Below are 26856 nucleotides of genomic sequence, written 5' to 3'. Positions count from 1 at the left end.
AACTGGGGAAAGCCTGTTGCATTGGTCTGATCTCCCAGGAAGGAGTGTGGCATTTAGCAACAGCCAAGTGAATATGGAACTTTATACAGAGAGGCAGGAAAACCTGTGGTCCTCCAGAACCCCAGGGACTCCAACTCCCATCATCCCTCCTCAATGGGGCATGATGATGGGAGTTGTACACTAATCCAGCAAAGCCTCAAAGCTACAGATTCCCTCCCCTCCCTGCTATAAAACACAATGTTCTGTCCAGGACTTATAGACTTTGACCTAATCACAGGCCTGCCTTTGATAGTATTCAAGCCCAGCACTGTTATCATTCACTTCAGGGTATAAAACAAGCCCTCTATGTACACAGCTGCGTACTGTCGGCGCCCCAGGGGCCTGGGAGCCTCGTGCAGGAGGCTCTCCCCATATAAAGTGGGATCGATTGACCTGTCAGGCTGCAGCCGCACAACCTCCACTAATTGGAATCGCAAGAGGCATGCTGTGGTGCCTCTGAAGTGGCATCAACACAGAAAATCTCAGCCGATGTCTCCTTGCTCTGGAGAGCAAGAGGACACCGGTACACAGAGAGCAGGGGTTCTAGAAGTCAGCAGAGTTCTCAAAATGGGAGGCAGGCCCAAGGAACTTTGTTCCAGCTTGAGAGCCACATTCCCTACAGGACCACCTTCCAGAAGTCACTTCCTGCCAGCAGAGCCAGAAGCACAAGTGACCCAGGCAAGGAAAGCAAGCTTCTTGCTTTGTAAAAACGCATGCCACTTTCTACACATTCCTCCATCCAGACAAACAAACAGCATTGTCAGAGGTCAGGGATGCTGCCCAAGCAAACCAACCCTGTTTTCACAAGATCCAGAGTTGCAGAATATATATACCGTATTTTTCGCTCTATAAGATGCACTTTTCCCCTCCTAAAAAATAAGGGGAAATGTCTGTGCGTCTTATGGAGTGAATGCAGGCGGGAGGCTTTGCTCAGCGCTCCCTTTAAAGAGCCCCGTGTAGCGTGTGTGTGGCTTTTGGGGGCTTTTCCTGAGGAGGGAGAAGGGTTGCACAGAGATCCCTCTTGCTGTCCTCCTCTGGGCAGGGGGAGCCTTCATCCTGCTACCCGGGAGAGGCTTCACACAGCTATCTCAGAAGCCAGATCCCTCTTGCTGTTCTGGCTTCTGGGATTCAGAATTTTTTTTTTCTTGTTTTCCTCCTCCAAAAACTAGGTGCGTCTTATGGTCTGGTGTGTCTTGTAGAGCGAAAAATGTGGTACTCTTAAGTTCAGGTTTGAGTACGCTTTGAGGGGCATTGCAGCATCCACCGCACCAATCCACACACCCCTGGGCAGCATTTATCCATCCATCCCTATAGATGGCACACCCAGTCTTAGGCAGCCCAATACAGTGGAGCAGGGATGTGGTTCACAGGCTCCAATACCCCATCGGCTCACATGGTCCATGGTCGGGGTGATGGGACATGCAATCCAGTGACACTGGATCCAGTGATACTGGGTTCTCCAACACTGCATTAGAGAAGGAGCAAATGTCTGGCCCCTAGGATTCTTCCCAGGCCAAACAGCCTCCGCAGCCACACACCCTTTTCTCAGGCTACTTCCCTCACTGACCTTGCATCACATTCCCCTCCAGTGTTTTGGCTTGCCTGGAATGTGTCCTTGAACACTGATAATGTCTGTCATGTTCCTGCTGGGGAAGGAGGCTGAGGGGTGTCCAGAAACAAGCCTAGTGTACTGAGATAATGTTAATGTCTGTGGCTCCTCCTACTTTTCCCTCTAGCCCCGCCCTCCCCTGCCATGCAGTTTGCAACCTTCAAACTGATAAAGGTCCCCCACCCCTGTATTAGAGGAAATAAGCAATGAGTGTTGGCCAATCTTGATTCAAGGAGCTGCCAAGAGCCTAAATCTCTGTCCTGCTCACCACAGCAGCTGCCTGCGTTTATTTGCATGATTCATGATGAGCAAGAGATGTCAAGGCTTGCCTGTGATTTGTTGGTCATGGTCAACCAGAGGCAGGAAGAGCTGGGCTGAGTAACTGAGCAGGGCAAGAGAGCAGCGTCCTAGGACCACTTGCATCCCTGGAGACTACATATATATTATACCTTTAATGAATTAGAATGTCTAGAATGAGATGCTGCTTTTAATTATTAGTAGACCCCTGCAAATAAAAAGGAATTAATTTTTGAGATGTGCCAGGCTGGCTATGGGGAGAAGAAGGTTCATTTTCCACATCACTTGAAAGCAGCAATTATAAATCTCTCTGAAAGATGCATCTCCCCAGGCTAGCAACATTTTCCAAACTGCAGGAAAGTAGGCTGAATGGCAGAGAGGGCGACCATAACCCCCCCTTTTTTGTATTTATACTGCAGGCTCAATTTTTTTATTTAAAACACAAATAAAACCTGCCCCCTGCTGTGTTTAACATCAGAGAAGAAAAGAAACAGAAGAACAGGAAGAACCTTGTGGGTCATGCATCCCAGTTTCACAGAACAGCAGGAACTGGAGATCCCTTGGGTAGCATGGGAAGATACAAGCTTCCCATGGCTCCCTTCCTAGAGCAGATTTTGACTGTACCTGTTGGGATGGACCAGGACTACAGCTCAATGGAAGAACACACACAGAACATCTCAGATTCGGTCTTTGCCATTGCCAGTTTAATACAGAATGGAAAAAACTTCTACCTGAGTCTCCCAAAGCAGTGTTTCCCAACCTCGAGTCCCCAGAAGTTATTGAGTTATTGGGACTACAATTCCATCATCCTCATCAAGGATGCTGGGAGCCAAGCTTGAAAAGGCTGCTTCAGAGAGACCTCCTGTCAATCAGGAGACATGTATTGGGCTAGATCAGTAGCCAGTGGAGTGCTCTCTGGATGTTGACTCCCAACTCTCATCAGCCCACGGCCAGACAATGGTCAAGGATGATGTGCTTCCAAGAACATCTTGAGGGCATCATGTTGACTACCTCTGAGCTAAAGGGACAAATATTCCAACTTGGTGTAAGACATCTTCCTATATTGAGATACTGTATACAGTGGTACCTCGGGTTAAGAAATTAATTCGTTCTGGAGGTCTGTTCTTCACCTGAAACTATTCTTAACCTGAGGTACCACTTTAGCTAATGGGGCCTCCCCACTGCTGCTGCGCCGCCACCACGCCACACAATTTCTGTTCTCATCCTGAAGCAAAGTTCTTAACCCGAGGTACTATTTCTGGGTTAGCGGAGTATGTAACCTGAAGCGTCTGTAACCCGAGGTACCACTGTACTAAAAGGTAAAGTCTGCCACAGGTCACAAGACAGGTGACCAAGTTGGTTCACCAGAACGAAAAAGCATGGATTCAGTAAAATACGGACATAAGAAGAAACTGCTGGACCAGCCCAATGGTCCATCTGTTCCAACATCCTGTTTTCACAGTGGTCAACCTAATGCTTGTGGGAAACCTGCAAGCAGGACCTGAGCAAAAGAACCCTCTCCTCTCCTGCGGTTTCAAGCAACTGGTTATCCTCCATGAATCTGTTTAATCCTCTTTTAAAGCCATCCAAGTTGGTGCCTACTGTGGGAGGGAGTTCCATAGCTGAACTATGAGCTGTGTGCAAAAATCCTTCCTTTCATCTGCCCTGAATCTCCCAACGTTCAGTTTTTGTTAGATGTCCATGAAAGAAACAACACGTTCCCCTGCCCACGTTCTCCATGCTGTGAATAATTTTATAAACTTCTATCACGTTATCTCTTACCCGTTTTTTTCTCTCAGCTAAAAAAGTCTGAGATAACAGTGCAGCTGGGCTCAGCCGAAGGCTAAACAAAGCCAAATGGAAGGTTTCCAGTTGCTTATAGCTCTTCCTTTTGAGGAGAAGCTCTGAGCAGCTTAGAAGCTGGCATCCTGTGCTTGGATAGCTCCGTTGGAGACATCATGGTGCTGATAATGCCAAGGTTGAAGGTTCGATCCCTGTATGGGACAGATGCATATTCCTGTGTTGCAGGGGGGTGGACTAGACTGTGATTCTATGATATCTAATATCCTGCTTTGCAAGCTCTGCTTAGTCCCACAATTATTTACTGAACCCACCACCTCTGGTGTTGATATGATATATGGGGGAGCTGCCTGTGTTTTCTGCCCCCAAAGCTTATGCTCTGGGACCTGAAAACAGCTATTTTCACACTGCGTCTCGGTTTGCCCACTCTCAAGTATCTCCCCCCCCCCCCCAACAATTTCAGCCCCAGGAAAATTTTGGGTACACTCTCCTGTGACTTGAGAGGCCCCTTGTGTGTGAAACAAATCTGCACTCTGGAAGAAGCTTGCAAATGAGCCACGGAATTAGCTAACGTGGGAACGTTGTAAATTCTGGATGTTGTAACACTGTAAATTCATGACTGTGCAAATTCGCAGCAACCTCGCCGTCAGAGCTGCTATGATTCCCTCCTTCCCATAATTAAGTAACGATTGCACCAGGCATATAATGTATAGGTTACCAGGCACTGGGATAATCAATTCCACGATGTGTGCAGCACCAGATTAACAAGCAGGGAATTCTAAGGGATGGATTGAGCAACAAGTCTGAAATCAGTCCAGGTTTAACAGACTTCTCTACAACTGAATCAAACTGTGTTGGTTAAAGGAAATGCAAAACACAGAAAATACATCTATTTTGGGTACAGAATTCAGCAAGCTGAGAATCTCTGCTTTGAATTTTAAAAAAGGAAGTTTGTAAATTCTTAAATTTTGCTTTGCAGATTGGAGAAGACTCATCAGCCCTCCTATAATCTTCTGTTTGGGAGAACCAAAGACAGAAAAAAAACCTCTTGTTGATACAGGAGGCTGTGTTTCAGTGTTGTGGGCTCTTGAGGGTGTGTGATCAACTGCAAAGTGTGCAGTTAAAATAAACTTTAGTTTTAAAAAATCACTCTAAGATAAGATTTGAACTGACGGCCCGCAACCTGACAGTTGGCCTCCCTCTGTCTTCTGAGGTTTCACAAGGCATTTGCCCAGACATTTTCAAGCCAATCTTCCGTCATAACCTTAAGGACTAGAAAGTTGGCAGTGGTGTGCTGCTGTTCTTTTTTCCTTTAGGAAAACAAAAGACACATTTTAGGATGTTAGGATGATGAAATCTGTGCCTAGCAGAAATTTATCTGCTTGGCAGAGGAGTGACAAACATGTGAAGACTGTCTTTTTAGGAAAAATAACCCCCAACATTTCTAGGCAGCATATTTCATTAGTGGGCTTGAATGTGGACGTTTCCCTATCCTCAGCCAGCCTTCCTGTCATTTAAGACCACATTTTCCCTGTGCTATTCCACAATGGATGCAGCCACTGGTCATCTTCCTTCTTCCCTATCCGTTTTTTAAATATATGGATGCTTACTGTGAGACAATGAAGCATTGGGGTTAGGAGAGCAAGAAGCAAGCTGGGAAAGTCCCTAATTTCACCCTAAATATGACCTCACACAACACCCCCACCCCTCCTTTGGTAAAATGAAGATAATCCCATAGGACTACCTCACAGGGTTACTTTGAGGATTGCTCAGAAAACGCAGATGAAGCAATCTGAACATTCAAGAAATGTGTCAAATAAATAGCAAGATTCTTAGCCTGAACCTCTCCAAAGTATTAATGTGAACCAATATTACATTTTTGTCATTCCATTTACATCTTGCTTTTCTTTCAAGGACCTACATGTTTCTCTCCTGCTCCACTTTTGCATTATTATTATTATTATTATTATTATTATTTGAAACAACAAGCCTGCGAGGTAGGTTAGGCACAGAGAATGTGATGAGCCCAAGGTCACTCAATGAGCTTTTGGTTTGAACCCTGGTTTCCTAGGTTCTTGTCAGAAACTGGAACAACTGTACTACACTGGCCCTATAAATGACAGCTACAAACCTAGTTCAAAACATAAGATCTACCAATGAAACTCCATTTCAAATTCAGTCTCCTGGGGACAGTTCTCTACCAAAAAAAGAAGAAGGGCCTTTTCAGTGGCTGCCCTGGAACTTTGGAACTCTATGTTGCAAGTTGTCCATTTGGCTCCCCTCCCTTGTCAATTCTAGGAGGGCACTAGAAGTCTTAGAAGACTCTAAGCACTCTTAACAAACTACAGTTCCCAGCATTCTTGGGGGTAAGCCATGGCTGTTCTAAGTGGTATCATAGCGGTTTAAATGTATGATGCGATTGTAGCCTTGGTCTCACACTTGAGAGTGACAGGGCGCTGGAAGCATGCCACCGGATCTCAAGAACTGGCTTCTGCAGAGATACGGACTAAAGTTCCCTCTCAGCCCTCGATTCGTGCCATTCACGTCTCCCTCCATCCAGCACCTCCACCGTGCAAGGCATAAAAAATGACAGACTCCCAACATCCCTGGGAGACTTTGGCTCTCAAGCAACACAAACAGCGACCCAAATGTCAGGAAATGCCAGGAAAATCAATCCCTCAAGATCCCTCTGTGCTGTGATCATCCCCTCTGGAAGGAGACCAAGATAAAGCCTGCCCTGTGACTCAGATCGTCATCTTTGGAGCTGAACTGAAGCCACACGGTCTTGCCAGCCGCAGATGCACAGCTAGCGGGCAACAATAGCTTTGTCGCGGTGTTCCGAAGCTCCTCTCTCCCACTTCCCACTTCTCCAGCCTGGGCTCCGCTAGCAGGGTACTAGCCCATGCCGCACGTGCCGTGGAGCCGGCGCTGTGCCCTCGTCCGCAGTCCTGTCACATCCCCGCCTGAAGCTTGATGGGCCGCACCTGGCATGGCAGAGGAAGGCGACGTACAGATGTCCCAAAAATGACCGCATTTGCAGCTTCAGCTATAAATAACACCCAGCAGGACAGCTGTGCGTCCAGCACATACCGAACGAGACACAGCCGGCTTTGAGAGGGCAAAGCCAACATCTGTGCGATGCAATGAAGACTGAAGCCACCAGAGGGGGGAAATAAAAAAGAGGCAGGAAAGAGATGGGTTGTTGTTGTTTTTTTAGAGAGAAGCAAAGCTCCAGCCACAAGAAAAGAGAGAGATTAGGAAGCCTGAGGCCTGTGGACTCAGAAACAAGCACAGCGAGAAGTGGCACAACTGCGCCGGCATGAAAACACGTCAGAGTTCCCAGAATGCATCTGGCCCCACGCTAACTCCAGAAGCTAGCTGTAGGTGACTGGCAAGTTTTCATCTAGCGCCACGGCAGAGGTTTATGGAGGAATTAGCAAGGATTTGATCCCCTTCCCCCTGCAATCATATTTCTTCGTGGAAGCCTTAGAAATAGCCACACCCAAAATCAAGGTTGGCTCAAAACATTTTGCTGCCTGAGGCAAATGAAAGGATGGTAGTTCCCCCTCCATCTACACCAAAGCTGACTGGACTGACAGCTGAATTTATTGCAACACTGGTGAGAGGGCACTGGCCTCTTCTGTATCTGAAGGCAGCAGGCTAGCTTAAGGGAGCAGAGGTCAAGAGGGATACACAGCTGTGTCTCACTGCCGCCCCTCAGGACCTGCCGCCTGACTCTGCCTAATGTTAGGGCCAGCTCTGCCTGAGATGCAACATCAACAGAAGAAAAAAAAACCCAAGGGTTAACCCTATATACGAATAGCAGTCAGGGTCCATCACTTGGCCTGTATTGGTCAGAGGACACTGAGGCCAGACAAACCCCACACCTGTCAGGTACAGGGAAAGGGCTGTACCTTATTGGTGGAGTATATGCAGAAGGCCCTGGGGGCAATCTCCAGCCTCTGGGGGAAAGACCCTTGCCACTCTGTCTGTAAACTTGGGGTTCACAAGCAGGATTTAAAAAAGGAGATGGGCCTACGGAGGCCACAACTGGAGAGCCAATCAAAACCTGTCCATCCCCACATCTGGTGATGTCATACGCATTAAAGCCTTGAGCGGGGAAGGGAAGCTATTTGTGACTGTGTGGCCATTAATAACTTTCCTCCAGCCCCTCAATTTCACACCCAAACAGACTTCCTATTGTATTCAGAGACACTTGCTGGCTGTTTCGGAGGAGTGGTGCTTGGGGACATCTACCAGCTGGGGAATCCGGGGTTTGCCTTTCAAACGCTTGACATCCTACCACAAGACAACCTGCTGGCATCAGAAGCTACAGAAGAGAAAGCAACAGGAGACACCTGAGCTGTCAGATCCTGCAGAAAGTATAGAAGCACCGCTTCACACAATACATGAAGCCGTGAGGCCGGTGGGAGGGTCTCAAATGGGGACTCCCAGCTTACGAGGCCCAATGCCTTACTTCCTACACTGGTGTGCCGTTTCCTTTGCAAAACCCAGCAGACCTTCCACCTTGGGTCCCAAAATATCACAACTCCTACTATCCCTGACCATTGGCTGAGCTGGCTGAAGCAGATGGGAGTCCAACAACATCTTGGGAGGCAAAGTTGAAGAACTCGGCAGCAGACTGGGTTGCTTGCTTCGAGGGCACCACCAAGGCTGCAGGACCAGCCCGCTAGAGAACCTGGTCAGCTGGCCACCCCCTGTCCCCAGCCAGCTAGGCCCTATAAACCCCCAGGCTCAGCCCTTCCTGCTCAGTCTGTGTAGTTTGTCTCATGTGTGAAGGCTCAGCCAAAGTTTGTGTTTCCTTGGACCCTCTCGGGTTCTGAATATCTGTCTGCCCTTGGTCTCCCTGATCCTCCACTGTAGCTTCTCCTGCATTTGATCTCACCTATTCCGGGCCAATGTAGTGTTGTGGCTGGCTCAACTGGAATGACAACCAACCCAGCCCAGTTCCACAAACTGGCTGCCTATTGGCCTATCCCTTGTCAATGCTGATGCACGACATGAATAATTGCTCTGGATTTGTCGTCACCAGTCCTGTATTGCGATTGATGTGTGTGTTGTAATCACCCATATTTTCTCCAGCTCCTTCCTCTCCTATTTACAGTTCTGCTTTTAACACTTGGGGGGGAAATGTAACGTACGATGAGCGAATCTGTCAGTTTCCATTTCTCTCGGATCCTTGGTTTTCTAAAGTTTCGCTTTCCCCTTCTCGACCTCTGTTTGCCAACTTTGCAAAATCCTGTATGGAAAATCCTAATTGTGGGCGCATTTCGCATATAATATGCATTTTGGCAAACATGTTTCTCCGGTGTAATGCATTTCTGCCATGATTTTCACTAACTGTGGGCACACTTCCCCTTCATATAAAAACTGCATTATTATTATTATTATTATTATTACTACTACTACAAGAGAACTGCATCACAAAATTCATAGAAGGGCGAATCTTCAAGGGCAGCTGCATTTGGGTTGGCATGCTGGTTTGAAAAAGTGCTAATTAGGGAGCTTTGCATGAAAACGTGATCCAAACTAATCCCACCCGCCCCCCACATCTATACTACGAGGAGGCACTTCACCAACTGGACATACACTGAATTCTACCTAAAGAATCGAATACAGGCGCTTGGCCCCATTCCCACAAAATGCAAATCCCATGGCAAAGCTGCTGCCTGGGTGGCACCACAACTGCAAGAGTTTCCCGAGCTCGGCAAATTTCAGATGCCGTTGAGTAAGTGAGCTGTTTTCCCCTCCTCTATTATTTAATTAGAAAGTAGCACGTCTCTTGCTGCGTTTCCTCCATTCCCCTCTGCTCTAATGGATCTTGTTTTGCCTTGTGCAGAATGGCAAACAGATGTAAGAGTATACACACACGCAGACACACACACATGCACGCACACACAGCCCCATAAACAAACATTGCTAAGGGAGGGGGCTGCAAGCCATAACACCAGGTGCTAAGCACCTGCAGAACAGGAAACAGGATCCGCTGGATTCGGGTGGAGGGGCTGTAAGCCTGCAAACGCATCCCATCTGCTGATGCACATCCCAAGCAAAAAATAAGCCCTGCGAATGTGCAACTGCACCGAAGCACATTCATCCCTCATTCCCCCCCACCCCTTTTCTCTCTCTCCTCTTCGGCTTCTTCCCACGCTTGAAATTGAGATTGCAAAGTCCTAGGGGCAGGGTGCTGTCTTTTTGCGCTCTGTAAAATGAGACTCACACCAATAGTGCAGTATAAAACAAAGAAAGTAATGAGTTATTACTACTACTAATAATAATATCATAATTATTATTATTATTAACCTGCTCTTTACCCTAAAGTCCTAGAGAAGGTTACAATAATTTAAAGTAGGGTTTAGAACAGTTCAAAAACTTACAATTAGGATTGCTGCTAGGAGACCCCTGTTCCCATGACAGAGCCACAACTCCTAGAAAGGCTTAACAATCCATCCCTCTTCCCAGGGAACTCTGGGAATTGTAGCTCTAGGAGGGGAACAGGCATCCCCTAACAATGTTCAGCATCCATAATAAACCACAGTTCCCAGGATTCTTTGGGGTAAGCCATGACTGTTTAATGTGGCACCATGCTGCTTGAAATATACAGCAAGAGGGGGCTTTTCTCTGCCCCACCCCTTCATCTTGGTCCTAACCCACCCACGGGGGCGCACCCATGCAGGCCAGAATATCTTGATGACACAGCACTGTTGAGCCGAACCTCTTTTCGCCTGGGGCTACAGCTGTTTCACTGAAGCGCAGCCAATGTCTGTTCCCTCCTGGCCTCCTCTGCAACCTCTCCCTGCTTATCTCCTCTCGCTATCTAGGTTTGTATGCCGCACCCCATGGGGCGCTATCTGGCTTATTACACAGCCCCTGTTTCCCTGCAAGAGAGCGGGAAAGCAGCAGACAGAAGGAGGCGAGGTGCCACTGGCTAGATCAGGCCTGGGAAAGCAGGTCACTCGGGAGCTAGATCTTCCGGTTCCTCCTCTGACTCAGCTGGGGTGCAAGACGATGCCCGCGGGAGCCTTCAGTGCTGATTAATGGCAGTGACAAAATAAAATAATAACCATGTAGCGAGCTCCTGGGTGAGCAAGGCAGAATGAAGCCTGGGACACAGCTTCCAGACTTTGCCAAGGTCACTGGCGGTCCTGAGCCAAGGAACAACGTTCCAAGGAAGGCTGCTTCTTCATGCCCACTAAAAAAAACCTTTCCCCCATATCTCCTATCCATGCTCCAAGCACCAACCAAGCCTTGTCTCCTTGCACATGGGATCTCAGATGAAGAAAAGCAGAAATGCAATGGGGTGGTGCATGTTTCCAATGAGATTTGGTGGGTTTTGCTCAGGATCTGACAGATGCAGCTGGGTCAAATTCTGCTTCTCCCTCTCTCTCCCCATATGGCAAAGTACCAAACCAGGCTTTGCCACAGAGTCTAGGCTTAGCAGAGAGCGGAGGCCAACCCAGGCTCTCCAATGGGAATACCTTTATGATGCACAAGTTTCCAAATGCTTGCTGGGTTCATTCATACACTCCTTGTTTAGGCAAACACTTAAAAATGTTGCCCTCTTTTGAAAATGAATGATTCAGTGCTTGTCCGGCTCTCAAGTTCATTTCTCCATCAGCCAGAGCAGACAACCAACTATAGAAGATGAGGCAAGACCATATTGGTTTGTTCTGGTTCCAACCAGTACTTGCTCCCCTTCAAGTCTAGACATTTGCCTCCGGCTGCAGCAGGGCTGGTGGGTTCTAGCAAATCCCATGAGAAGCAAAACACACACATGTTCAATGATATCCCATAAACAATGGCATCTAGTTGTATTTTTGGAGTGTGCAAGGGGGGGAAACACAGTTGTCATATCAACAGAGTTTTTTTCTATATTTAAGATAGTCTTTCTACATCTACTGATCTACCAAAGGAGTCCTGCACTCCAAAGGAGTCTGCTGTAGATCTCTAGCTCACTGCAGGGGATTCTGGGGAATTGTTCAATGGGTCTACAATCTACCCCAGTCTAAGTTAGTAGCTGCCACCATAAGAACTTAAGATGAGCTCTGCTGGATCAGACCAATGGCCCATCTAGTCCAGCATTCTGTTCTCACAGTGGCCAACCCGGTACCACAATGAGAAGCCCACAAGCAGGATACGAGTGAAGCAGCGTCACTCTCTGCCTCTGATAATTGAGGCGACAGGAAGCCCTGATGAGGAGTAGCCAAGGATAGCCTTTATGCTCCATGGATCCCCTTTTAAACTGGTCTACACTTGACCTCACCCTATTTAAACCAAGAGCAAAACCTACGCGTTGTTCTACATCTGCACTGATAATGGTGAAAAAGCTGTATTTTGGACGGATAGGTCCCTATTACTGATCTTTACATAGGCAAACCTCTGGCAAACTTCCAAAGAACCTCAAGGCTCAGCAGAATACAGTTTGAAATCCATTGGCCAACTTGGAGATTGACCAACTGAGCAGATAACTCTTGACAATGAACACGCAAAAACACATTTTATGTGCAGCCAGGACATTGGCCTGTCCAACTCAGCCTGGGCTGCCCCAACCTTCCTCAACCTGCTGTTTGTCAAATGTTGTTGGACTCAAGGATGATGACGTTGTAGTCCAAGAACATCTAGGGGGCAACAGGTTGGGAAAGGCTGGCCTACTCTGATGGACAGGTTCTTAGGGTTTCAGCAGTCAACAAACTTCCCAGATCTGTTACCTAAGAACAGGCATCCCCAAACTCGGCCCTCCAGCTGTTTGGGGACTACAACTCCCATCATCCCTAGCTAACAGGACCAGTGGTCAGGGATGATGGGAACTGTAGTCCCAAAACAGCTGGAGGGCTGAGTTTGGGGATGCCTGCCTAAGAACATAGGAAGCTACTTTATACTACAGTCAGAGCACTGAATCCATATCGCTCCACATGGGTGGCAATGACTTGTGGCAATTCTCCGGGGCTTCTGGTGCAGGGGTCTCCCCTAGTCTTACCAAGAGATGCCCGTGATTGAATCTGGGACTTTCTGGACACAACACAGAAGCTCTATCGCTGAGCTGCAGCCCTTCTGGCAAAGACACAAATTGAACCAGAGAATTTATATGGGCAAATCCCAGGGATACCTAGTTTGGGCTGGCTGGAGGCAACCTTCTGTTGGCTCCTATTGCCATCCCTTCCCACTCTCACCATGCATCAGCTTTTGCCAATTCCATCCCTCAACCCAAATCCTAGTCATCCTCCAAAATTGTCCTCCCAACCCTCTTCCCTAGACTGTAACAACCCCCACCAATTACACATACTGCATTGGTAGCTCATCATCCCTTGCTGGCCTGGCCTGGGCTTGCTGCTATTTGTCCCACCTCCCTTCACCTCTGCCCTGGCCATCTTGCTTAACCATTAAGTCCTCAGGGCAGGACTAGCATCATGTCTGCATCATACTTAGAGAACCTCATGAAATTCAAATGGAGCGCAGGAGATCATTACCTTTGGGCTTTGCCCAGAGGCTCCAGCTCCTGCAAACATGCTGAAACAAGACGATTGATGGGGACAGACTATCACCAGCACCTAACACTGCTTCTCAAAAGCTTGCCCTGGCTGCCATTATACTATCAGGCTGGGTTCAAGGTTCTTCTATTAATTTAAAAAGGTAAAGGACCCCAACAGTTAAGACCAGTCGCGAACGACTCTGGGGTCGCAGTGCTCATCTTGCTCTATAGGCCGAGGGAACCGGCGTTTGTCTGCAGACAGCTTCCGGGTCATGTGACCAGCATGACTAAGCCACTTCTGGTGAAACCAGAGCAGCGCATGGAAACGCCGTTTACCTTCCCGCTGGAGTGGTACCTATTTATCTACTTGCACTTTGGCATGCTTTCGAACTGCTAGGTTGGCAAGAGCTGGGACCGAGCAACGGGAGCTCACCCCGTCGAAGAGATTCGAACCACCGACCTTCTAATCAGCAAGCCCTAGGCTCAGTGGTTTAGACCACAGTGCCACCCACATCCCTGATTCTATTAATTTACACGGCCCTTAGTAACCATTCCAGATCTCTTACATCCCCATTGAATCACTGAGGCCTTTGGGGGAGTCACTGTATGTGGTCCCCCATTGCTCAGATGCATGGCTCCTAACCAGTGTTAGAAACTCAAGATATATAAGCTAGGCTCCTTAAATTAAGACTGCAGTCACCAAAACGGAATGCCTAGTTGCCATTTGGAGGCAAAACAGCTCTAAAGCCTTATTTTTCAAATGATGGACTGACTGTGATTGATTATCAGTTAAACATCTGGCTAGTTCAGATGACAACCTTGAGCTGGGTTAAGAACTTTGAGTACTTAAAGAAGAAAAGTTACTTTATCCAGGGACAGTCCACATATATATATTGGCCTATTCCAACCTTTTTTTTTCTTAATGGTGACTGCTCCTGCTCAGGCTGCACAGAAAAAGCAATTTGGTTCCAGAAATTCCTTCTGACTGTGCAGATAAGTTATAACCGATAGAATTCTACATTAGCATGTGAAACAGTGTGCTTTAGTGGCACTTGGGACACGGTGGTGCTGTGGGTTAAACCACAGAGCCTAGGACTTGCCAATCAGAAGGTCGGCGGTTCGAATCCCCGTGACGGGGTGAGCTCCCGTTGCTCAGCCCCTGCTCCTGCCAACCTAGCAGTTCGAAAGCACGTCAAAATGCAAATAGATAAATAGGTACCGCTCTGGCGGGAAGGTAAACGGCGTTTTCGTGTGCTGCTCTGGTTCACCAGAAGCGGCTTAGTCATGCTGGCCACATGACCTGGAAGCTGTACGCCGGCTCCCTCGGTCAATAAAGTGAGATGAGCGCTGCAACCCCAGAGTCGGCCACGACTGGACCTCACGGTCAGGGGTCCCTTTACCTTTACCTAATGTGTGAAATCAGTCCAGGTCCAAGGATCCCCTGATGGTGGAGATGTTAGGTGCCATCTTGGCACCCAGACATCTTCACTTGGTCTCAAAGCGGTCGAAAGGCTGGTGCAAAATGCACCTGACCCCTGGCTAATTTCAAACACTGCTATGATCCAGCAGCATGGTGGGCTCAGTTCTCAGGAACGATTGAGGTCAGATGGGCCCTGTCCCTGTTAAACTTCCAGCGCTTACTGAATAATTTGTTTAAGAATAACCTGTTGGATCAGGCCAATTGCTCATCTAGTCCAGCTGTTTTCTCACGGTGGCCACCCAGACGTCTGTGGGAATCTCTCAAGCAGCACCTTCCTCCAACAGGCTTTTAAAATGTCACCTCCTCTGTCAACATCCAGACTGTAAACTCGTTGGGGCAGGGACCTGCCTTCTGCTTATGCCACGCTGTAAAAGCCACAGCACCGGGATGACATAAATAACCATCATCTTCCAACTGAGCTCAGTGCTGAAAGTTCCCAGTGACTCCCTGACAGGAACACACCCCACCGCTGTCACTGACAAGGCCTGGTGTTATTTTGACCTCTGCATATTAATCAGGGATTAACATGAGGTGGGGATCAGCCCTCAAACCTGTTTTACTTTCCTCAGCACTGCCCTGGTACATGGGAAGTAATGATAATAATACAGGATGGACCCTGAGCATGTGCAAAGTGCCTTTCCGCATACCAATCAGTAAGCAAAGCTGGTTCTTTTGCTGAAAATTAAGGGCACTTGCTTCCAGGCAGGGCTGCGGTCCAGCATCTCTCTGAATTAACTACTGATGATAATCACTTATGGTTTGTTGAGGAACTTGAAAGAGTGTGTTTATTTAGTGTAGGAGCCCAGCGTTTTCCCAAGGCTCCAAGGAGGTGACAATTTCCCTTGTGCTGCTTATAACAACTGCAGCCACAGCAAACAACTGCCACCTTTCCTTTCAAGGCCCTCAAAATGATGGCCAGGGAAACTGGGGTGAAGAATTCCACTCTCCCCTGTAAGATTGCAAGTTCTTGTAGGAGCTGGATCTGAGCTCTGAAGCTCCAAGGGTTAAGGCTAACTGTTTTGCTGGGTCAGTCGGACCCACCGGACCCCCAACAATGCACACACAATGCAGAGACAGCCTGTTTCCCTTACTCAGCACATCTCATGCCCAGGCCTCACCACATGCCTCTACTTGTGTTGTGTAAACCCAACTTCAAAGGAGGGAGGAGGGGAGAGAGGAAATAAATGCAGCTGTCAATTGAGTCTTACAGTCCAGGGGAGATCCTAGCTAGAAGGTCCTTTTGGCTCAAAGAGAAACACCTAAGCAGGAACTCCAATCCCATCTTTTTTAAAATATATGGAATCTGGTTTTTGCTTCTGTTCTGCCATTTTACTGCTGTTGATGATGAAGTTTTCTGCTGCGCATGATACTGGCTTTTTTTAATCTCTGCAAACACAGGGGCTTTTTTGGTTTTTGCAGGCTTGTTCCTAAATTCCTAGTGCATCACCTATACCAGGATATTCACTGATGATATTATTATATTGTATGGTTTTCACAGAGTGGCCCAAAGCAACTTCCATTAAAACCAATTGTAATGTGGGGTGGAGAGGGGCAGACACGCAGCAGAAAGTAGCAGTGTAAGTCACTTGGAGATCTTTTAGGTAACAAGCGGCTGGAAAGTTTAATTAATTGCAAGAACTTTGCTGTGATTTCTGCATTGCAGGGGGTTGCAGTGATGAACCTTTGGGTCTGTCCGTCCCCAGCCTTGCAAGTCTATGAGTCTATGAACAGTCCACTGTCTCTCAAGACAGACGGAGCAGTCATCTTCAAAACCATCACACATTCTTAGACTGACTGTTGGTCTGCTCCGAGTGCCATGAACAGTGCTTTCCCCCATTGTACCCATTTCCCTGACAGGCAACTAACAAAATTGTTCATCTTTTTTAAAAGCTTCTTTTTAAGAGCATCGCACCCAGCAGCCCTGAGTGGTTTGTCATCTTGTACCCCCACCCCACTCCCGGAAGTTTCAGAGTATTAAATAGTCAGACCTGCGTCTCGAGTCATCCAAACGTGCCACAGCCTGCTATAAACTCTGCAAGGGAAGGGAAAGTATGCAGGTTGCATCATAGATTGCAGAAGGCAGATCCGCAATGGGTACTTGAGCCGACCATACTAAAGGAACATTTACGGAACAGGATACAGTACTGCTTTTTTTTTCTTAAGGGGATCTTCCATCACTTTTATGGCATATATATATATAGATCCCCTTTATTAGCACAAGAGAAAAAAACAAATATTGTAATAAGGAGCGGCAGGCAAAACCGAGAAGTAGTGAGAGTAATATATCTGTATCCCCATATTGAAGGGATGCATATGAACAAGAGACTGCGGAGAAAACACTTAAAGACAGCCTGATGATTCCATTGCAGCCCGTCTGGTAAGAGAAGGCAGATTCACTCTGTCCAGGGCATCAGGCCAGGAAATAAGGGGGGAGGGGAGCAAGGTGAATTAAAAGAGTGTGCTTTTGACCTGGGAGAGAGCTGAAAATAATAATCATGCACTCTTAAATCTCTTCTCCCTTTTCCCCCACTCCGTAATGTGCAAGATTTCCACACCACAAGTTTCATCACATTCATATAAGCATCTCCTCCTCGCTACTGTTAACTGCTGGACACCCCAGCTGCAGGAAGTTTCCAAAGCAAAGGTCTCTTTCTCCTGAGCTGCTAGCACTGGCTTTTCTTGAAATGCAAGTGGGGTTCCTCCCACCGCACCCCAGAATCAAGGAAGGGAGCTAATAGATGAGCCTGCTATATCATAACCAGGAAATGCCATAGAAATATATCATTCTGCTCCTGAGACCAGATGTGGTCTTAACTGCCCTTGTGAGCTAAACTGCCACAGACATCAGCATCTATGGTGCTCTGAGACACATGCCAGAATAAATGAATGCTCAAAGTGGCACAATGTGGACTAGCATGATGCTGCAGCACAGCCACATGAGGCCTTTGGAGTAAACATTCTGTCCTCATCCACAACTGAAACAAAAGCCTAAGGAAGTGGGGTTTATTTTACTATCAGAATACAAACTACACCTTTCTAACAAATAGGTATAAACAATTGCTCACCTAAGTAACTACACTTGCTCGCAGTCACTCTCTGTTATCTTCGCTTCTCCCCACTTCTCTCTTCTTTCTCCCCCACCCCCGCCTATCAACATTTAGACTGCAGGCTCCTTGGGGCAAGGACTTTTCCCTCATATAAAACTTACAGCACCATGTATGTGGATGGTGTTGTCCAAATGCAAAAAAAGAAAGAAAGAAAAAAGAAGAAGCAGGAGATTTGGGTGCTGGGAAGAGAATATAAGAGTGACATCCATTACTAAATATGGGCTGGGTGGATTGTAATACTTTGCTCCCATCAAACTCTCGGAATGCATATCTGCAAGCAGAAACCCCTTCACTTCAAGATTCTGCAAATAACTGTGTGAAAACCCCTGAGAACTTTATTCAAATTTGACATATGCAGTTCAAATTCCAAGTGGCATTCTGGTCCCAGATATCCCATTCAGCTACTGCATTGATAAACCCATGCGTGTGTGTTTGAGTAGGCAGATTTCAGTCAATTTCTTGAGCCTAGGAAGCAACAGTTAAAAGCTTTTGGAACACAAACATCACACACTCCCCACACCACACCCCCGCTCTTAAACACACAATATTCCCAGAAAGCATGCTTGCATAATATTGATTCTTTTTCCTTGGCAAGGAAGTTTGGGGGGAGGAGAGAGACAGAGAAAGAGAGAGGGGGAGAGATTTCAAAACCGTGGGTGCATGTGTTAAGTTTTTTATTGAGCTACCAAGACACAAAGATATATATATTTGGAAAGTAAGAGCCCACTCAGATTACTTCATGGATTTGATTCCATTCACTGAAGTTTACAGAAGAAATTTGCTGAAGTTTTGGGGAGCATGGAGTTAGAGGGGCCCCCCCAATGCAAATTCTGACAACACCAGTGTCTCACCTGCTGGCCTCCAGTCCTGAGGTTCAAAATACTTTTTTAAAAAGAAACCCTACCTAAATCATCCACCTGTCTCTGGAAAACTAACATCCACTTTAGAAGTCCATGACATTCCCAGTCCCCCTCTCCTCAGATTTTAAACTTATGATCCGAATCCTCTTCTCCCGCCACAACTCTGGGATTGGGCCAAGAAAACCAGCTTTCAGAGCAGCCTCTCTTTCAATGCAAGGAACACTAGGGACTAGCAGCTTAAAGTCCTCTATGCAAGGAGTTCCAAGGGAAAGACTCCCTTTCCATCAGCTCGTTCCTGGGGATTGCCTCCTATGAGATACTGTTAGGCCACCCTGCTGGCCCTAGGTGAGAAAGGATGGGGTCACTACCAACTGCTGTGTGCTTTGAAGACTCTGGATCCCACTTCCTACCCTCCCCTTAGCTTCCGCCCATCCTCAGGCCTCAGTTCAGCCTGCCCCCTGCTGTACCAGCAGCAGCAACACTGCTACAGAGAGCCAAGCCAATAGACCTCTTTGCCAACTGCCACTCCGGCGGGCACCAAAAAGCCAGCAGTGAACATGGACTCGGAACAGGCTCCCACCACAGCTTTCCTCCAGCGACCCAGCTGCTTGCAGAAGGAAAACCCCTCTGGGTTCTCCAGCCCCTTGCAAACTGTGGGCACTCACTTCCCTGCTCATTTCTGGAACTGAACACTCAGTGGTAGCAGCAGCAGCTGTATCCTCCCAGAGCATCTTTCCCCTTTTATTGCCCGCTGCAGTGCTCCCTCTCCAAAAGGCAACCCCTCCCACTGCAGCACACACATACACACACACACAGCTCCTTCCTACCCCTGCAAGACAAGCTGGGCAGGGCAGACTTGGGGGCAGTGATACACAAACTTGCACATCTTCCTTGCAGGGCGGCCAGTTGCCTCCACAGCCCAAAGAGATAAACCTCCCAGCAAGACCTCCCCCAAAAACCACACTTGGATTTCCTCCTGGAAGACGGTTTTCCATTAAGGGCGCTGACACACAATCAGCTTGGACTTCCCGTTTTTTCTCCAAGCCTCTGTCTCCAGCTTCCCCAGGAATCATCCTGCACAGCCACCTTGTGTCTTCTCAGGATATGTGTGTATACACAACTGGATTAACCCACTGCGTGCAAAGCAAACAAAAGCACAAAGAGGAGGTTTTTCTCTCTCTCTTTTCAGTTGGGGAAGAGTGGGCAAGCTGGGTCAGCTACCCAGCTGGGCGCAGGAAATTAAAAAGAAAAAAAGACGAGATCGTACCAAGAGACAGCACCTTCCCTTTTTCTGCTTCCTACCAAGAGTCAGGCATGAAGGAGAGAGTTGCAGGAAAAGGGTGTATATTAGGGCATCTGTACCCTGCTGGCTGGGCATCTATCAGAACCAAGACGTATTCTGTCAAGGGTGGGCGATGGAAGAAGCGCGGCGTTCTCTACCTGACGCTTTGGACCCGGAGGAGAACACACCTAGGGCGTTGGAGGGCACAATGCTGGAGCAAGCTAGCCTTCCCAACTGCTGCGCTCTGGCAAAACCAGGGTAGCACTTGTGCCCTGTAAACCCAGCAGGTGAAGGGAGCTGGTAGTACCTCAGGTGGCCAAGACTGGGTTTTTATTTAAAAAATAAACACGCACTGGCTGGCAGGAGCCAGCCTGTCCAATGCCCAGCGTCTTTAATACCCCTTTCTTTCCCCATGCCACCAGGACAGCTGCCCACCCTCTCGCCATACTCGTGCCCCCACCATCACCTGCTCCAGACCGAGGCAAACCTTTCCTCCAGTTGCCCAGCTCAACTTTCTCGGTCTCCTATACAGAGATCCCGAGACACACAGAGACCCAAACGCTCCAAGGTAGCTCCACCGGAGAACCATCGTTCTTATGAGAGGCACGAAAAAGAAGAGAGCGTCTTGTTCAGACGATCGCTCACCTGGGACGTAGGAAAGCGCCGTTAAGCAAACTCCGGTAGTCCACCAGCCCCCAAACCAGCCCTTCTGCAGTTTCCCGGCCATCGGGGAGAGAGTTCCTTAGGTTGCCTGGTTGGCGATTCAAACAAAGACGAAGCGACGCCGAAGGTGCGGATCGATAAGCGAAGAACCCCCCACGCTAGTAGCATCAATCGGATCCGCTGCCAAAAAAAGGGCGGCCCTTTAAAAAATAAAATTACGGGTCCCGGAAAGGGCTAAAGGGGGAGTACAATATCCACCAGAGGAAATCAAGCCACACACGCCCCCCAAGTTGCTTGCCGAGATCGCGCCCTCAAAGCTCTCCTTTCCTGGGGCGGTCCTTGCCGACCCAGCCGCTTGCCAATCGCCCCCTGCGCTCTCCAAGGCCAGCCCAGTCCGGTCGTCTCCTCTGGGATCGGGGGCCAAAGCTGGCACAGAAACGAGGAGGCAAGCACGGAGGGCGAGAAAGGAGAAGACCGCCTCCTCCTGGGCTGCTTAGACCGGATCCTGGCGACAAGTCATCTCCCGATGCTCCGGACACCCCTCGTGCGGCGAGGCGGCAAAGCCTCCGACCAGGGATCGGCTTTGCCCCGCTTTCTCTCCCTCCTTTCTCTCGCTTCCTTCCTTCCCTCCCCCCTCCTCTCTCGCCAGCCACCGAGCCGGATCCCCCGTGGCTTTGGGGCTTTTCTGGGACTGAAAAAGAGAGCGAGCGCGGTCGGATCCCGCGAGCACGTTGCTGTTGCTCCTATTGCTGCTGTTGCCGCCGCCCGGCGATCAGAGGGCCCCGGCGCGGAACAAAGTGCTCCAAACAAGCTCCATGTCTCGCAGATCCCAGCTTTCGGCGAACCCCACGACAGGCGGGAAGGAGGAGGAGAGGCGGCGGCGTCGGATCCCCGCGATTGGGACTGGCGTGAGCACTCCGAGGAGGCTGGAGCGGCGAAGAGGGCGGAGAAGGACGACGACGGCGAGGAGGAGGAGAGCAGCGGCTCCTCGCTGCAACATCAGCACCGGCGAGAGGCGCCTCCCTTTCTCTGGGCAGCCTCGGCTTGCTCTGAGCTGGAGCAGGGTGGCCAGCCGGAGAGCCGCGGCGGGGGCGCGCCTGCGCGTGCACCCTCGCCCGCAAGCGCGCGCGAGAGAGAGAGAGCGGGGAGAAAGAGGGAGAGGAACGGAGCGCGCGCTCTCTCTCACACACAACTCCCACCCGAGCCCCGCCGCTGGATCCCCGGGCCCGCCCCCCGCGGCTGTGATGTCACAGCATGCAAAACAGCAGGCGGGGCGCCGGCGTTAATTCTCCGCGAAAGGGGCGCGTGCGCAGTGCCGCGCGTTCCTCCGGCGTCCGTCTGGTGCGGTCGGAGAGGCTCGGCGGGGCGGCTGCACGCTTCCCGCCACTCCCCCTCCTGCCCCCCACGCGGCTCGTCTTTTCCTCCTTGCCCCTGCGGTCCTCCCCTCCGTCTTTTCCCTCTTGCAGCTCAGGAGCTGCTGCTGCTGCATGGTCCATGGGTACTAGCCCAGTGTTGTCGACACGGGCTGGCAGCGAGTGGCGGTCCCGGGTTTCAGATCAGTCTTCGGCATTTCCCACCAGGAGACTGGGTAGTAGGGGCAGCTGTGGCGCTCCAGGACTACAACTCCCATCGCTCCTGACACTCGGCAGTGCTAGCTGGGGCTGATGGGAGTTGGAGTCCAGCAACAGCTCAAGGGTCATCACCCGTGTCTGTCTGGAGAGGCCAGGGATTGAACCTGGGACCTTTTATATGCGGGCCTTGTGCTGTACCACGGAGCTACGGCCATTCTTATTTATTCCTTTATCACCTTCCTCCTTTGCTTTCATACCCCACTCCCCGCTATATTTCTTGACCTTTTCCTCTCTTCCCCTGCCCTTCTGGGTCTGATCCAGACCCATAGTGAAACACTTTGAACTGAAGCCCTTCTGGTACTGTATTGAGACCCTCCAAGATCTCTTTCATTGGAGTGGGGACAGCAGTGGCTCAAAACGGAAGGAATGGATCCAAATGGGTGTGTTTAAAGGAGGAAGAGAAGTGTGCGTGATCCCTTTCAGAGTTCTACTGGTAAGCTCTCGCTATGGTCCTCTGCTGTGCTTGTGAGCTTCCCAGGGGCCGCTGTTAGAGATGGGATGTGTGAATGGATATTTTCCGAAGAGGGGGCTTGGTGGTGGTGATAGGGTGGAAGGCAAGGAGCCTAATCATAGGCTGAGACACAGCCAATCGCAAGCAGAGCCAACTAATTCTAGTTTAATCCCATCTTCTTCCTCCCTGCTGAGTTCCACAGGACAGTAATGGGACTTAAGGAAGATGAAGCTGGGAGGCAGCCCTAACCCAGGGGCTGTCTGGATAAAAGAAGGCAGGCAGGTAGAGGCAGGGTCAAGTGGGGCAGAGCCGTAACTGAACAGCTTCCGCCAGTGGACACAGAGTTAAACCACAGCATCATTTGGTCAGTGGAATGGAAAGTAAAACTGCCAACATGATAATGCCATTATACAAATTTGTGGTGCAGCCTTATTTGTGTACAGTGGTACCTCTGGTTAAGAACTTAATTCGTTCCGGAGATCCGTTCTTAACCTGAAACTGTTCTTAACCTGAGGTACCACTTTAGCTAACGGGGCCTCCCGCTGCTGCTGCGCCGCCACAGCACAATTTCTGTTCTCATCCTGAAGCAAAGTTCTTAACCCGAGGTACTATTTCTGGGTTAGCAGAATCTGTAACCTGAAGCGTCTGTAACCTGGAGCATCTGTAACCCGAGGTACCACTGTACACTTCTGATCTCCTCTCCTCGAAAACGGCACCGTTGCAAAAGGTTCAGAAAAGGGCAGCCAAAATGATCAAGGGGATAGATAGAGCATAGATAGAGCAGCAGCTCGCCTATGAGAAAAGACCTTGAGGGCTTTCTAGTTTAGAGAAAAGGTGAGTAAGAGTTGTGTGACATTGAGAGTCCCATGGACTGCAAGAAGATCAAACCTATCCATTCTCAAGGAAATCATCCCTGAGTGCTCACTGGAAGGACAGATCCTGAAGCTGAGGCTCCAATACTTTGGCCACCTCATGAGAAGAGAAGACTCCCTGGAAAAGACCCTGATGTTGGGGAAGATGGAGGGCACAAGGAGAAGGGGACGACAGAGGATGAGATGGTTGGACAGTGTTCTCGAAGCTACCAGCATGAGTTTGACCAAACTGCGGGAGGCAATGGAAGACAGAAGTGCCTGGTGTGCTCTGGTCCATGGGGTCATGAAGAGTCGGACACGACTAAACGACAACAACAATGAATAACGTGGAGAAAGTAGATAAGGAAAAGTTTTGCCTCGTCTCTTGTAACACCAAAACTCAGGAACATCCAATGAAGCTGAATGTTGGAAGTTTCAGGACAGATTTCAGGAAGAAAGCGCTTCCTATAGACCAGGGTTTTCCAAACTTGGCTCTCCAGCAATAGCAGAACCAGCGGTCAGGGATGATGGGTATTGGAGACTCAAGTTTGGGAAACTCTGCTATAGAGCATAGTTAAACTAGGGAACTCACTCCCACTGGCAGCAGTAGGGGCCACCAACTTGGATGGCTTTAAAAGAGGATCGGGCAAATTCATGGAGGAGAAGGCTATGGATGGCTACTAGCCACAATGGCTATGCTCTGCAGTCAGAGGCAGTGGCACTTCTGAATAACAGTTGCTGGAAGCCTCAGGAAGGGAGAGCTCTTGCACTCAGGTCCTGTTTGCCGCTTTCCTACAGACATTTGGTTGGCCACTGCAAGAACAGGATGCTGTAACAGAAGCCCTGTTCTTTAAGTTGAAACAAAGGTGTCAGGACCAAGCAGGGCTGCTGGAACTTCAAGTTTGTGTTTAGTTGCCCCATGTGGTGCCCCATGGAACTCCAGTTTGGAGTATCTTACTGGGCAGTGAAGTTTTCTCGGGTTCTGGACTGTCCACACCCAGGCTATCCATTGATTTTCTTGGATCTGAGGATGTATTTTGGAGTGTGGCTCAACTCTCGTCTCCCATCTGATAGCTGTTAATGGCTATCCCAATATTAGGGGAAGACAGCTGACCAAGGATTGTGGCACTGCATTGGCTGTCTGGTGTCACCTGCCGTCACAGCTCAGGAAGTGTTCAGTGGAACTGCATTTCCCCTCATTGGTTCCCATCATATACCGGGTGCTCAAGGAGGCCTTTTTTGCACCTCCAGCACCTGAGAGCCCCTTTCCCCTATCCCTGCATTGTATCACCTTACAATGCAGGAACAGGAAAACTGTGGCTCTCCAGGTGTTATTGGACTCTAAACCTATTTATATGTATTTAACAAAGTGTATATAACATTTGATTGTAGCAAAAACTTCCAGGCAGTTTGCAAGAAATAATTGAGGTTATCAAACAAAACACTTATGAACAATTAAAACATTCACATTTAATTAAAATCTGCAGTGAAAGATTAAAACACGTTGACACCTATGTGGCTGGATAGGCTTGCACAAACAGAAATGTGTTAAGCAGGGACCAAAAAAAGAGTGCAGCAAAGGAGATTGCCTGGTGTCAGTAGGCAGGGAATTCCAAAGTTTGGGGGCCATTACACTAAAAGACCAATTTCTTACAAGTGTAGAATGAGAGGACAGTGACAATAATCCACCAACAGCATACAAATCAATATGGCTAACCTGATCCAAAACACCCACCCACCCCACTCACACACGAAAACAAAGATCACCACAGCCAATCACAAGCAAACAATCACACCCTAGGCCAACCCCAACCTCTCTCACCACCAAAGGAACACAAGCGAACAACACAAGCAACGCTGACACCAAATTCTACATACATGAAACATAATAGAAACACCGCCACCCGACCCCACCCCTATCCATCTTCCCCCTCTCCACCCCCCTTTCTTTTTTCTTTTCTTCTCCCCCTAATGCCTCAACAAATGAAATGGATTTGTAAAAATGTTACATGAAAAAAAAAATACGAGGCACTACACTTCTGTAAAACGAGAAAATCCTGAATAAAATAATTTTTTTTTTTAAAAAAAAAAAAGACAAAAGGGCAGAGTGGAGAGTGCAGGGAGGTGAGCTAGAAGCAAAGCAGCAAGCTGGGAAAAGAAAGTGGGGAGAGATGTTTGATTCCAAAGCTGTGGCAAGGCCCTCTTGGGGTGTTAATGCTGTCAACCTCTCCATCATAGGCTCAGGTTGAATATATGTGTAAATAAACCATATGTCCTAAAGACAAAAAAAAAAGTGTAGAATGAGTATTATGCAGCACCTGTAACTGTTCCTATTGTGCTGACTGAAGTGGTGGGGTGGGCACATATAGGGTAAGAGGGTACTGCAGGCAGACTGGTCCCAAGCCACTAAGAACTTTGTATACCAATAGTAACAACTGGTAACAAATTAGCAAGCTGTGCAATTTTCCAAGCAGATATACCATATACTTACAGGCTCTCACTCCTTTCAGTAACCAAGCTGCATCATTCTGCAGTAACTGCAGTTTGTGGGTCAAGTGCAAGGAAAGCCCCACACTGAATGCATTGCAGACTACAACTCCCATCATCCATTGTGTCATGCTGGCTGGGGCTGATGGGAGCTGGAATCCGAAAATATCTGATTCCCCTTTTGTGAAAAGTTTCCCAGTTAGGAGAAGTAGCGCACCCACATTCGTTCTTGAGTTGTTAGTGGGCTTTTATTTTTTGCGAATGCAAAAAAAAAAAGGTGTGTGTTATTTATTCTTGCCCAACAAAGCCTCAATCTCCGATCTGTAGCAACTTGGGCAATGACAGGGAGGCACAAAGACGTAAAGAACAACCGCCGTCACCACGCCGGCTAGAAAGTCATGTTGATTTCAAGCACCATTAGAAGCAGCCCAGAAAGAAATCAATGGCTGGCAAACAAGAAAAGAGACAATCAGATGGGGAGGGTGTCACACACAATGGAAAATGGAGAAGGTGGAAGAGGGGGAAAGGCTATAAAAAGATGCCTTCCTGTGTCCTTGCAAGCCTTTGCTTCGTTTATCTTGCCAGTGGTTCATCTCCGCAGAGATAAAGGAAGTTTGTGGCTGAAATGGCAGAAGATTGTGCTGGGGCTATCTGCTCACGTAGCGAAATGGATGCAGTAGACTCCTGAGGTAGGAGGGTCACTGCACCACTTCGGGGGGCAGGAAGGACCTGCCATGACTGAATGTTCCTTTGAAAATAAGTTGTCCCCCTTCCCAACACACCCTACATAAGTAGAAAGCTAGCTCATC

General features: G+C 48.6%; 1 protein-coding gene across 6 annotated transcripts in view; it reads right to left on the bottom strand.

Annotated features, from left to right (window-relative positions):
* Window positions 1–21799, bottom strand: part of NECTIN1 (nectin cell adhesion molecule 1) — a 195909-nt gene extending 174110 nt beyond the window's left edge. For 2 of the 6 annotated variants that reach the window (XM_082201033.1, XM_082201034.1), the window contains exon 1: window positions 20610–21796. In XM_082201033.1, the coding sequence (XP_082057159.1) occupies window positions 20610–20691 (82 nt within the window). In that variant the 5' untranslated portion in view covers window positions 20692–21796. Of the gene's footprint in view, window positions 1–20609 lie in introns of all 6 variants that reach the window. The other 4 variants (XM_082201036.1, XM_082201037.1, XM_082201038.1 and 1 more) reach the window with 4 other exon arrangements.
* Window positions 21800–26856: the final 5057 nt, after the last annotated feature.

This window comes from Podarcis vaucheri, assembly GCF_965113315.1.
Source record: "Podarcis vaucheri genome assembly, chromosome: 15".
NCBI classification, from domain to species: domain Eukaryota; kingdom Metazoa; phylum Chordata; class Lepidosauria; order Squamata; family Lacertidae; genus Podarcis; species Podarcis vaucheri.
This window is presented reverse-complemented; position numbering and strand designations above follow the sequence as displayed.